The sequence below is a fragment of the Rhinatrema bivittatum genome, chromosome 3 (genome assembly GCF_901001135.1).
Source record: "Rhinatrema bivittatum chromosome 3, aRhiBiv1.1, whole genome shotgun sequence".
In the NCBI taxonomy this organism is placed as follows: Eukaryota; Metazoa; Chordata; class Amphibia; order Gymnophiona; family Rhinatrematidae; genus Rhinatrema; species Rhinatrema bivittatum.
The window spans coordinates 290,990,238-291,003,862 of record NC_042617.1 but is presented as its reverse complement, the minus strand read 5'-3'; the positions used below and the strand labels follow the sequence as shown (position 1 = coordinate 291,003,862).

At 43.9% G+C, this 13,625-nt stretch overlaps 1 protein-coding gene across 6 annotated transcripts in view; it reads left to right on the top strand.

Annotated features, from left to right (window-relative positions):
- Positions 1-13,625, top strand: part of SLC11A2 (solute carrier family 11 member 2) — a 222,310-nt gene that overhangs the window by 127,527 nt on the left and 81,158 nt on the right. For all 6 annotated transcript variants that reach the window (XM_029594945.1, XM_029594942.1, XM_029594946.1 and 3 more), the window contains 2 exons: positions 9,608-9,714; positions 10,342-10,412. In XM_029594945.1, the coding sequence (XP_029450805.1) occupies positions 9,608-9,714; positions 10,342-10,412 (178 nt within the window). The remainder of the gene's footprint in view (positions 1-9,607; positions 9,715-10,341; positions 10,413-13,625) is intronic.

The following is a 13,625-nucleotide window of genomic DNA, read 5'->3' as shown; positions in this document are numbered from 1 at the left end:
CCCAACAATATAACTTGCTTGAGAGAGCTTTTTTCCTAGCCAGATCATGTAGTGCTATGTTTTAAGATGCTTCAGTCTAATTTGCAAATTACCAAAATGGGTCAGAGCTTCAAATGCTGGCAAACTTAATTTCTCTGTAGCCGAGCAGAATGGCAGTCTTCACAAGTTTCTAGAACTCTGAGCATGCTTCACTGAGCATGTACAGCATGCAGTTCTGCTACTTATCTATGCAGGGGCTCTTTTAGTTATTACTAGCCCAGAGGAACTCGGCTCAATTTAAAGCCAGACATATGTTATATATATATTTTTATTTCAAAATCGTATCAAAATTCATTTTAACAACAAATGTCATAGTGATGTACCGCCACAGTTACTCACATATTCTTATTTAATCACTTTGCTACTCTATTACATTAATAGGCCAAAATGTAAATATTGCTCTGTACAATCTCTCCCCTTTTCCAGTTCCAAGTTGATTTCCCTTATTTTTTGTAACTTTCTCACATCCTTTATTTGATTCACTGTATTTATTCACTGTATTTAAAGTTCAAGGTTCTTATTGAGAACATTGTTTTAAGTTATGTTATGCTTTACACACTCTGTTAATTGTAAACCGGGTTGATGTGATGCCTGTCATGAAACTTGGTATAACAAAAACAATAAATAATAATAATAATAATAAAAATGCTAAGTGCAATACACAATACCCACATTTAAAATCTACACATCATGCTCACATACATACCACACATACCCTCACAACGCACCACATACTAAGAGAACAACATATGCATCAACAATATAAATACCCAATACAGTACATTATACATTCAAAAATCATACACTGTTATAACCAATACCTAGTATCTGTGATTTTATTTAACACATATCCTGTTATTTTTTTTATTCAAGGCTCTCAAATGTTATAACAGATACAGGGTATCTTCCATTGCTAATAACACAATGATTGATCTAATAATGCGATATAATACCCAACACTATAATACCCCAGTGTAATACCAGACGGGATACCCGTTTCACCCCTTGCTGGGGGCTTCTTCAGGGATAAATTGCTGTGTTGTTCACATAAACCATATGTCAGTGTCTTCATAATCTATATTATTCAATGTTCATACATTCGGATTACATCCTTGAATTCCATGAAGTTCATTGTGTGGATATCAATTGCACGAAGCAGTCAATTCTCCAACTAACCGCAAAAAGACATTTCATATAATTAAAATAAATGCCTATTTTATCTCGGGGATAACCACCCTGTGCACCTTCACCTTAAATACTCCAGGTATATTTTAAACAACCGGATTATTTCCCACCGCTATATACATGCTTCACTTGCGATCACCATTTTGCAGGAAATACGTTGTTAATTCATCATTAATTTCTCGAAGGGAACTATCCCGAACTTTTTCGATGCCTGTATAAAATCATTAAATAACATCAATAAATTTAAACCTCTTCTTACCACCACACCTACTATCTTAAAGTAACAATGCTACTCCTCACATGTATCTCATCCTCCATATTCTCGGGAAATTTAACTACACTTAAGTCATAACCTCAAAAACGATATGTACTCTTTGTAACAACAGCTTAACCTCGTTGTACTTTGCTGCTTACTTATTTGTTTCCTTCAAACTTAAATACGTCTCAGTTTCTATCCCCAATATAACCTATTTAATAATGATGAACTTGAAACACCTACCATACTAAGTACACCATCAAATCACGATATTCATTATGACCCAAGTTATCAAAAGAATCTATGCCAGAGATCTCACCGAGCTTACCTCAACAGGACTTGAGAACGATCTCCGTCTATAGATATCACTTCAATGAAAGGGAGTCACTTCAATAAATTTACTGCGACAGACGCCGCCACCATGCCCAGGTCTTCACAACGGAGTCTAACATGACTACGTAACTTCCGTCTATTTAACCCTCTCAATTCGTCACGGCGTAACTTACGTCTTCACAACGGAGTTTCACATGAATACACAACTTCTGTGAATTTAACCCTTACATTCCATCATGACGTGACAGAGGATGCACTTAAGTACATGACCTGATTAGGTTACCCCATGGGGCTCTTTTAGTCTCATCTTTTCTGCACTCGTGGATTAATGCTCTCCCTGGGTTTTTCAGGTTCCTATCCTCGCAGGCATTGTATCCTCTCCAGGACCCTGTTGTCTTATTTCTCCCCTTTGGTCATGCTCGAGTAGATTTTTTTGGTCTGTTTTGTTTCCTTTCTTTTAGTGCCCGTGTGGTGCGCCGGCACCAGTGCAGCAAGGCGGCACTGACCGTTTTGAGTCATTTGATTTTTCATCCAGTTCCAGCTGCTTTAAATGATGCCTCCTGTGCAACAGAGTTATGTCTGTCACACATCCTCATGATAGTTGTGTCCTGTGGCTTGGGGCTGAGTTAAGGGGGCATAGGTCCAGGCTTGATCTGATGGAAAAGCACTTTGGGAACCCTAAGACTGGCCCATCTGTTTCGGAGGAATCGACATGTCGGGCCTCACAAAACCCATCCACTTCCCTTTGGAGTCTTTTTCTCCAAGTTTAAGTTAAGAGATTAGACTGACGATGCCCCTGTATGGCATGTTACACATGCCCAGTGGGGCATGCTTAGAGTCCTTAGTTTTCAGTTTAAACCGATTTTTTTTTTTTTTTTTTTTACCCATAAATTCCCAGGTTTTTACAAATGTGACAATCTGTTTAATCTGATACTCACCCTCATTTTAGGCTGATTAAAAAGTTGCTCCAGAGCTGCAGATGCAGCACCTCAAGGCCTTCAGGCTCTGCTGGAAGCAAATATGGGCCAAAGCGCATGCCATGTTTTGTTTTTACCTTCTCGCCCTAAAGCATCCAAAGCGCCTGCTGTCTGGTGCTGCAAATGCATTTGAAGCAGGCCTGTCTACCAGAAACACTTCCCAGCAGGGTCCCTGGCCTGCACAAAAACGGAAGTGCAGTGCTACAGAGCATGGGAGCCTCAGTAAGCACGCTGCCAAAGGAGAGAGGAGACGCCTGGAGCCACTACCTGTATGGATGAATGCTGTTGGAGTGGGGGGAGAAGGAGGTTCTTTGCAAGGTTGGGGGTGAGGAGAGAGAGGCACATGCTAGGTAGGGGATGGTTGAAGGTAGAGATGAGGGTGTGTAGAAGAATCTGCTTACAATTTTATTGTCCTGGCTTCTGTCCACCAAAATAAACTCCAATGTTTACATGGAAAAATTAGTCATTCCTGTTCAAATCCAGATCAGTCCAGACAAGTGGGTTTTGCATCCCTACCAGCAGATTAAGGCAGAGAACAAAATCTTTGAGGCACTGCTACTTAACCGAGAGTGCCACTTGCAGTCCCTCAGTATTTCTTGTCTCCAGGAGATGGTAGAGGTGAAAACCTGCAGTACTGTCTGAAAGTTAAATTTGGGAGATAGTGAACAATTTCTTTACTTCGAGAAGTTGGATTAGCTCCCCGAGGTGCTAGGTTCCTTTGTGGGCCATCCCTCGGGTTAAGCCAAGCATCCAGGGGGTTGGAAACTCCTGCCCGGCGTAGCCCGTTGTTCCCAGAGGCCTTGATAGCCAGGGGACTGGCTCCTTCTCTGCCTCCAAAGTCTCCTGCCATCTCTGATCAGGGAAGTATCCTTTTGTTCTGATAAATTGTTTTACCAAAAGAAAAAGTTAAAAAGGACTTAGTGTTGAAGACCAGTCTGCAGCTCGATGACCAGGGCGGTCGGCATGTGGGAGCTGCTGGGTCTGCAGGAGGGAGAGGTAGGAGAGTCAGCAGGTGGTTTATTTTCCCTGGCGGGGAAAACTTCTGTGTTGGACAAGACCTCCTCCACTCCAAGGAGTGGAAGAGTAGCCTAGTGGTTAGAGCAGTGGGTTAAGAACCAGGAGACCAGGGTTCGAGTCCTGCTATTGCTCCTTGTGACCTTGGGCAAGTCACTTTACCCTCCATTGCCTCAGGTGCAAACTTAGACTGTAAGCCTTCTGGGGATAAGGAAATGCCTACAGTACCTGAATGTAATCCACTTTGAAGGGCTGAAAAAAAGTGCAAAAAGCAGAATATAAATTAAAAAAATATATATATATAATGGCCTGTTTGCACGTTGCTCGGGCCAATGCGATCACGTGGCTCAACGGGGTATGGCATACCTTCGTGGCGGCATGCTCGAGCCATGTTGCATTTTGGACTCTTGTGACTCATGGCAGCTTGCAGGACATGCGGACTCTGGTCGGCCCAGCTTAATTCCCACTCCCTATGCCTCCTAGCCTTTGTGGGCTGCGGTTCGGGGGTGGGGGGCACTGCTTCAGCCATGCCCGTGGGGGATCACATCCAGGGGCCTCCACCCTGCAGGGAGTATGGTGATTTCCCCTCCCCTCTCTCTCCTGTAGTTCAGAATGCTGAGAAGATTCGGGATGGGGGAATGGACTTGGAAGGCAGCCTCTTCGCACATGGGGCTGAGTATCCAGAGGAGTTTTCTCAGGAGTTTGTTCTTCTGTTGCATAGAGCCTTCCTGGCTAGGAAGGGTAAAGGAGAGAAGAGATCCAGAGAGAGGCGGCCAAGTGCCCCTTGCAAGCGGCCAAGGATGTCGTCTATGGGATGTTCTGGAGGTTTGCTCAAGCACCTGGGGTTGCGTCACGCAGGAGCTGGCAACCCCAGGGATCTGGATGACTTGGGAAAGATGCAGGGGGGATCCTGCCTCACTACAGGGGGTGGATCTCAAGGGCTTGGGGGGTGGTGTGCCTGAGTCGTTCTGCCCAGGGTCTTTGGTCTGCAGCAGAGGTGTCCTGGTCGATCAATCGTCTGGAGACGAGGGCAGTGTGCAGGGCCGTGGAGGTGTTCCTGCCCTCGATTGAGGGGCAGATGGTTTGAGTATTTTCGGACAATGTGATGACAATGGCATACATCAACTGCCAAGGAGGGACAAAGAGTCACGCTGTGGCTCGGGAGACTCTGCTATTGTTTGTGTGGGCAGAGTGCCATCTTGAGGAGATTGCGGCATCGCACGTCATGGGAGTGGACAAACGTGTAGATGGATTTCCTCAGCAGGCAACAGCTAGGTCCCGGGGAGTAGGAACTGTCCTTGGAAGCCTGGAATCACATCTGTGACAGGAGGGGCATTCCTTAGTTGGATCTCATGGCGACGCAGACCAATGCAAAGATGGCAAGATTTTTCAGTTGCGGAAGGGAATCCAGTTCGGTAGGGCTGATGCTCTGGTGTGCCCATGGCCAACAGGGATACTTCTGTATGTGTTTCCTCCTAGGCCACTCATTGGTCGAGTTTTATGGCACATAAGATACACCCAGGGACAGTGGTGCTGGTGGCACTGGAGTGGCCGTGACTTTCATAGTCCGCGGATCTGGTATATCTAGCTATAGACGGGACTCTTTTTGGTTGGCTCACCTGCCAGGATTGCTGCGATGAGGACCCATATTTTTGGATCAGGAGGATCACTTTTTTCATGGCTTGGCTTTTAAGAAGCAGCGGTTGTGCCTGAAGAGATATTTGGAGCCAGTAATCTCCACTCTGCTCCAGGCTAGGAGGCCTTCTTGTCTATAGCGTATGTCAGGTTTAGGAAGGTATCTGATTCCTGGTGTCTTCAACAGCGGCTGGACCCTCTGTCTGAGGAAGTCCCTCATATTTTGTTCTTTCTGCAACAGGGCTTGTCCAAGGACCTAGCCTATAGTCCGCTCCATGTCCAGGTTTCAGCCTTGGGTTGTCTTAGGGGCAGATTGCGGGGGAGGCTTTGGCCTCTCATCCTGATGTAGTTCACTTCCTGAAGGGGGTCAAACATTTGTAGCCTCCGGTTCAGACAGTCTGTCCGGATTGGAACCTCAGCTTAGTTTTGCGGGTTCTCTGTGGGGCATCTTTTGAGCCTTTAAAACAAGCTTCTTTGAAGGACTTGACATTGAAGACAGTTTTTCTGGTTGCCATATGTTCAGCCAGGTGGATTTCTGAGCTTCAGGCGCTGACTTGTCAGGATCCCTTTTTACGTATTGTGGATGACTGAATTTGGGTATGGTTTCCTCCTTTTTGCCAAAAGTTGTCTTCTTTCCATGTGAATCAGACAATTGAGCTTCAGGAGTGGTCTAAAGAGTCTCCGCAGGATAGAGATCTTCATCTTCTGGATGTGTTTTGCGCACTCTTGTGTTATTCGGCGGTCGGATCATCTCTTTGTGTTCGGTGGTGTGAAAAAAGGAGAGAGAGAGCTTATAAGGCTACGATTTCTAGATGGCTGAAGGAGATCATTTGCTCAGCCTTTATTTGTAAGGGTCGCGAAATTCCGATGGGCCTCAAGGCACATTTGACTAGAGTGAAGGCAGCCTCATGGATGGAGTGTCAGTTGGTGTCTCCCCAAGAGATAGATATAGAGAGAGCTGTGGTGTGGTCCTCGCTTCATACTTTCACCAAACATTACCGGCTGGATGTTCGGGCGCAAGAGGATGTGACCTTCGGTGAGCGTGTTAAGAGCGGGTCTTTCTGGTTCCTGCCCAGTTTAGGGGTGCTTGGGTACATCCCACTTTTCTGGACTGATCTGGGTGTGAACAGGAAAGGAAAATTGGTTCTTACCTGCTAATTTTCCTTCCTGTAATACCACAGATCAGTCCAGAGACCCGGCCCCTTTTGCCGCTGAAAGACTGAATTTCCAGGTGATTTTGTACAACTTATCAGAAATTTTACAATCTGTTCAGAAGCTGAGAGGTTATTTGTTTGTTTTGAGTTACGAGGTTATCATAGTGGTTCTGTTTTGGATGTATGTAGCCTCCAGTTCAGGGGGTTCCAACCCTGTGTTTCCAGTTCACCCTGGAAGGGGGAATGGTATCTACTCTTTGGCTTGGGCACAGGTCAGTACTGAGGGACTGCAGGTGGCACTCTCGGATATGTAGGAGTGCTGCAAGGTTTTTGTTCTCTGCTTCCATCTGCTGGTAGGGATGCAAAACCCACTTGTCTGGACTAATCTGAGGTATTACAGGAACTAAATTTAGCGGGTAAGAACCAATTTTGAGTACTGTGTACAATTCTAGTCTCCGCATCTCAAAAAAGATATAGTTGCGATGGAGAAGGTACAGAGAAGGGCGACCAAAATAAGGGGAATGAAACAGCTTCCCTATGAGGAAAGACTAAAGAGGTTAGGACTTTTCAGCTTGGAGAAGAGACGGCTGAGGGGGGATATGATAGAGGTGTTTAAAATCATGAGATGTCTAGAACGGGTAAATGTGAATCGGTTATTTACTCTTTCAGATAATAGAAAGACTAGGGGGCACTCCATGAAGTTAGTATGTGGCACATTTAAAACTAATCTGAGAAAGTTCTTTTTCACTCAACGCACAATAAAGCTCTGGAATTTGTTGCCAGAGGATGTGGTTTAATGCAGTTAGTGTATTGGATTGGATAAGTTCGTGGAGGAGAAGTCCATTTCCTGCTATTAATTAAATTGACTTAGAAAATAGTCACTGCTATTACTAGCAACAGTAACATGGAATAGACATAGTTTTTGGGTACTTGCCAGGTTCTTATGGCCTGGATTGGCCACTGTTGGAAACAGGATGCTAACCCAGTATGGCATGTTCTTATGTTCTTAATTTTCTTCTTTTTTTTTAAATTTTAACATTTTAATGAACAAAGCATACAACTTGGTATAGAAACTACAGGACCCAAATACAAAATAATAATGAGACATCAATAAAGAAAATTTTAAACGTCCTGATCATTTGAAGATTTTGCAAGAGCGACAGATTACGGGAGAGAAAAGGAAATTGACAAAAGTACTCTGGGGAGACAGGGGATGAAGTCAACACTTTCCTGGCATTTAGAAAGGATTTAAGCTGTTCCGGAGAAAAACACACAAAAATCAGAGCAATACATAAAGAAACATTTACAGGGATAACGCAATGGGAAAGTTGCCCCAATATCCAGTCTTTTTTTTTTTTTTTAAGGCCAGGAACCCCCTCCTTCTTTCTTGAGTGACTCTGATGTCAGGAAAAATTCTAATCTTTTGGCCATGAAATACTGAGTCTAAATTCCGAAAATAAGACATCACAAGACGAACATCAAGATCTGCAATGAAAGAAACTACAAGAGTAGCACAATCAATAATCTCTAATGTAGATGACTCCAGAAATTGTCAGATTAAATGAGTTTCCATAAGCATGCTTTACTGAACTAGGAGAGCGAGATGAAGCAGGAAGGAAGGAAATTTTTATTTATTGTGGGAAATTTATCCTGCGGAATCTACAAGACCTCAAGAAAATATCTTTTTAAGGTCAGCAAAGGAAGTTCTCCTGCAAATTTAGGAAAGTTCAAAAAATGTAGATTCAATCTTCGCAGAGAGTTTTCTAAAAACTCATTACGATGAGACAAAGAACCACACTCCTGATTGAAGTATCTTGAACAGCATGAATTTCTCCACATCCTGTGATAAATAATCAATTTGTGCATCAATATTCTGAATAATTTCATGATGTGATACCTGAGGGTATAGTTTAGATAGTATTGAATCCATTTAAGAAGTAGAAGCACTTAGAATTTTATCAAAGTGCTCCATTACTTCCCAAATAGCATACAATGTTAACTACTGTAGGCTTTTAAAGCTTGGTTACCAACTCACCTGGCACAGACAGCTGAAGAACCAGGGGCGGCCAAAGAAGATGAAACTCCAGATCGAAAAGGAGAAGAAATCAAAGCCGCCTCTCCACTACTATCAGCCAACAAACTGGGTGGACCCAAGCCTGCCACGTCGGTTAGGCACAGTGGTACGGCAAACTCCTCAGCCCCCTCCCTCGCGGACGCTGGAAGCACATCATCATCCAGCGCCACTTCTCAAAGATGCTAGACCGCTGAACTGGCTCCCGAGGGCTGAGGGGAAACCTCCCCTGGCTGAATCACTGCTCACTCAGAAGTGATCTCAACAGCAACCTCCTCAGGACAACCGGGTATGCCAGACATAAAGGAAGTGATGGATTACTGACCAGGGAGGTGAGTAGACTCGGCAGGGGAAGTCCTCATCTTTCCTTTTTGCTTAGGAGCCATATTCAGGAAATAAGAGAAATGCGAACAGAAGTCAGCGTCCTCAGTCTGAGCTCAGGCAGCCATCTTGCTCCGCCCCCATAAGAACCAATTTTCCTCCCCCCCCCCCCCCCCCCCAAACTGATTTTTGTCCTGTTTTGGTTCTTGTCATAATAAATCCTGATAAATTCCTCAGAAAAATAAAGAACAATAAAAACTGAAAATGAAGGTCCCTAGACATGCTCATAGTTGTAGAAATTTTGAGATAAAAGTTCTGTGCTGGTCTCTATCTGATGTCACCCACTTGTGAGGACTGACATCTTGCTGTCCTCAGAGACCACCTGTTAAAAGTGAGCAACTCTGCTATCCTTTACATGCTGTAAAGTTTTCAAAATGTAACATTTTCTAGTAAAAGTACCCTTGTCTCCCCCCACACACCCTTTAAAAGCCAATGTGTAAATTTTCTGTGTATTCCCCATAAATTGCTGGGCTTCCTCAGATAAATGCACTGTACCCTGTGTTGTGATCTGCGATTTCCCCAAGAAATTAATGCATGAAAGATGTTCTGTTTCTCCCTGCAGGCCCCTCGCATTCTCTTGTGGTTGATGGTAGAGTTGGCCATCATTGGGTCTGACATGCAAGAGGTCATAGGCTCGGCCATTGCCATTAATCTCTTGTCTGTTGGCATGTAAGTAAGATTAAGGGGGGTATTTTTGTTTGCTTTTTAGTGTAAAAATAATTTAGCCTTGTAACTTAGATTCTTATTTTTGGAGATTTCTTCCCTATAATTTCCTATAATTTCCTATATATATATAATTTCCTATAATTATATATATATAATTTCCTATAATTTCCTATAATTTTGGAGATTTCTTCCCTATAATAAATACCATTCCATACATTTGCTCTTAAATGCACCTTAAGCGCTTTCTTCCCTCTCTTATCACCCCTAATTTATAATTCCAACCCCTCCTAACCTGTCCCTACTCTCATACCTAATTTCCTAATATCCCTTTACTTTCCAGTCCTGTTTAACTTAGCTCAGTTAAACCTAAATGATAGTTCGGTTTTAAAAGATTCTACTTGTTTTATGTTTAAATATATATATTCTTACTTTTGTTATATGTATAATGTTTATTTAACCCTGTTAAATGTATAACGCTCCGGCGTAAGTTCCTGTTCATTGTACACCGACGTGATATCTTTGATGAGCGGCGGTATATAAAAAACTTTAAATACATAAATAAATAAATAATCGCTGACCCTAACCTGAATAATACCACATGTTTTCTGTTTTTTCCTTCCTCTCTTTTAGAATTCCTTTGTGGGGTGGAGTGCTGATAACTATCATAGACACTTTTGTCTTTCTCTTTCTAGACAAGTATGGTAAGTTGTGGGCTGGATAAGCTAAAATTATTTTCTATGAAATTTTGACATGCTTAGGAGTTGCAATTCCTTTGATTTTATTTTGCCTTTTTTTTTTTTTTTTTAAAAGATGATTGTCAGAATAGTCATACAGAAATTACAAGTCTATGAAATTACAACCACTATGAAATATGTTAGGAATGTGCTTGAACAAACAATATTGTATTAATTGAAAGAGTAATTTGTAACAGTATTGTTTTAATTGTATCTAAAATATTGTTGCGGGTTTTATGTAATTGGTGTGATGTATGAATGTGATAAGTATGAGCTAGTGTGGATGTAGTAGTGGATATATTTTTATAGAAGTATAGTATATACAAAAAACTTTGTTTTGTCATGTCTCGTGGGTATTTTGTATGGGTACTGCACATTGGTTTGGAATTGAATTTTCATTGAAAATATAATAAAATATTGTAATATAGAACGAACACCTGTTACCATCCACACATTCTTTATTCTCCATCCTTTATTCACAGCTATAAGGGACAGAATTCACAAACTACATATCTTTTCCCAACCCCTGAATTGTTATGGCCTTACAACCCCCTTTTATATATGTGCACACAGGCCAGCAAGGCTTGGGGCATTGGGCACCGAAGCCTCATTTGTTGCACACACAGGTTTCATCATTTGCATCACCCACCCTGTGTGCCTATCTGTCATGCCATAATAGAGGGGAGTTCAGCCTTCATACATAGTGCCATAGTGATGGTTTAGGATTTGATGTCCTGATCTCCAGCTGTTGTCGCTGCTCTGAACAGGGATGCATGCAAACCCACAGATGTAACCATGCCATGTACACAAAAGTAGAGGCATCTGAGGCAGAAGAGTAACTGTTATTTCCTGTTCATACCCCAGATCAGTCCAGACAAGTGGGTTTTGCATCCCTACCAGAAGATGGAGGCAAAGAATAAAAACTTTACAGGCACTGCTACATAAGTGTGCCACTTGCAGTTCCTCAGCATTTCTCTGTCTCCAGCAGATGGCAGAGGTGTAAATCCTGCAGTTTGGAAAATTGAAAAAAAAAAGAGAACAAGACTATCATGTGGGATCACTGAGGTGCTAAAGTATTCCCTTTTTTTTTTCTATTGGGGGGGGGGGATATTTTTGCATGCCTGCTTTCTGGGGGGAAAAAAAAGACTAGACGGTGCGGATGCTGACAGGCTGTTAATGAGACTGTCAGGGGAAGAGAAGGTGAGCGAGCAGTGATGGTCCACTGGGCACCCAACTCAGGGGGACCTTCAATGCTGGCTGTTGACAGGCAGTTTCCCGTCAAGTGGGAGGTGCATTTGACCCAGACTAGGGTAAAGTGCGCACACAGTGGTGGCGGCTGCAGGACGTGGCAGGTGCTGCAAGGCTAGCAAAGCAAGGAGAACAATTTGCGCATGATGTGGCAGGTGCATGCATAATGGGGGACGTGGCAAGTGCTGCAAACCCAGAGAGGAGAAGAATGTGCGCTTATGGCAATGGCTGCGGTATGCAGCTAGTGCTACAAAGCCGTTGGGAGAAGAATATGCACCTGAGTGTGAGCATGTGATGCGGCAGGTGTGTTCATAATGGGCGGTGTCTGTGGTATGCGGCAAGAGCTGCAGGGCCAGTGAAGAGATGTGTACGCATCTAAAGTTTACATATGGAGGAGAAGCTCCGGGGCATCCACTGAGGCAGCGCGGGGTAGAACTGTCACCTAATCGGCTGCAGCAGACAAAGGCTTGGCTGTCAAATGTGGGAACAACAGTATTTTGTCAGCTCATGGCAATCAGCAAGCAGAATCATGGAAAGGGAGAGATTCCCTACCCCCTTTATCGCCAGTTGTGTATGATTTCTCTGCAGACCCAGAGAGGCAGTGATAAGACTGGGAAACCCATGAAGGAAGATTCCAGCAGCTTTGCAGGATTTTCCTTGGACTTTGTCCTTTTATGACAAAAAAACCAAAACAGGGGGAGCAGCAGGCAAGCGTGCTCCTCCACTGGGGGCCCCAGCGATAGGCTAAGGTGGGCAGGCAAGACTCTCAGGGAGGGTTGAGTGCTTTTTTTCCACCTGCTAGATTTTCAAGTTCCTTGGAGCAATCAGGTAGGTAAGACAATGACGAAGTTATTTCCCTTACCAGAGGTGACCCTGGAGCTTTGATGCTGCCTGAGGTGACGGCTTCGATCTTGGGAGTGGCCAAGAAGACAGCCATCCCCATGGACCAGGGTCGATCATGCTGAAGGATGCCCAAGACCCAAAAACTGGAGATTCAGCTGAAGAGGATGTTTGAGGTCTTAGCGCTTGGTGTGTGGCGCTCTGCAAAGGGCCAGTCTGTGCTGGGTACAGAAAGTGCAGGAGTCTTCCCCTTTGACCAATTCCAAGCAGGCAGCCCGGTTGGAAAGTGGGGTGGCCTGTATGGTGAATGCTCTGTATGTTTGGTTCAGATGTCCACCAGGAGCATGGTCTCGGCGGTGACAGCACCGACACTCCTGTAGTTGCGTAATTGGTCAACAGACGTGTGCTCCAAGTTGCAACAGTGCAGTTTTCCTTTTAAAGGCAAACTGTTTGGGGAGGACCTGGAACAACTGTGAAACCTTTTGGTGGGAATAAGTTGCTGGTGGATAAGAAGAGCAGCAAGAATGTTTTCCCATGCCCCTTTCGGGGCATAAGGAGATTTTGTTCCAGCAAGAATTCTTCTTCTTCATTGTAGAAGCAGGGCTCAGGAGAGCAGTAGTTCTTTAGAGGTAACCAAAGATTCCCCCCCCCCCCCCCCCCGGATACCTCCAGTCAGGTGGCCGGGGAAGGAAAAGCCTCATAATGAAATCAGGCTGGTCCATTCTTTCTTGGAAGTCATCGAAGGGAGATTAGCCCTCTCTTACTAGGAGTGGATGAAAGTCATGTCTGATCAATGGGTCCTGGAGATATTCAGAGACTGCTACACTTTAGAATTTTCTCGTTCGGTCAGGGAAGCCTACATGTGTCCCATTGTACATTCTGTGCCAAACAAGAGGCAGTCTGGGACACATTGCAACTGTGCCAGTACCATCAAAGGAAGGTACTCTATTTACTTTGTAGTTCCCAAAAAGGAGGACACCTATCAGCCCATTCTGGATCTTCCAGAGGGTCAACACAGCGCTTTGGGTTCTCCGTTTTTGGATGAAGTCATTACAGACAGTGATAGCAATAATCCATAAAGAGGATTTTCTG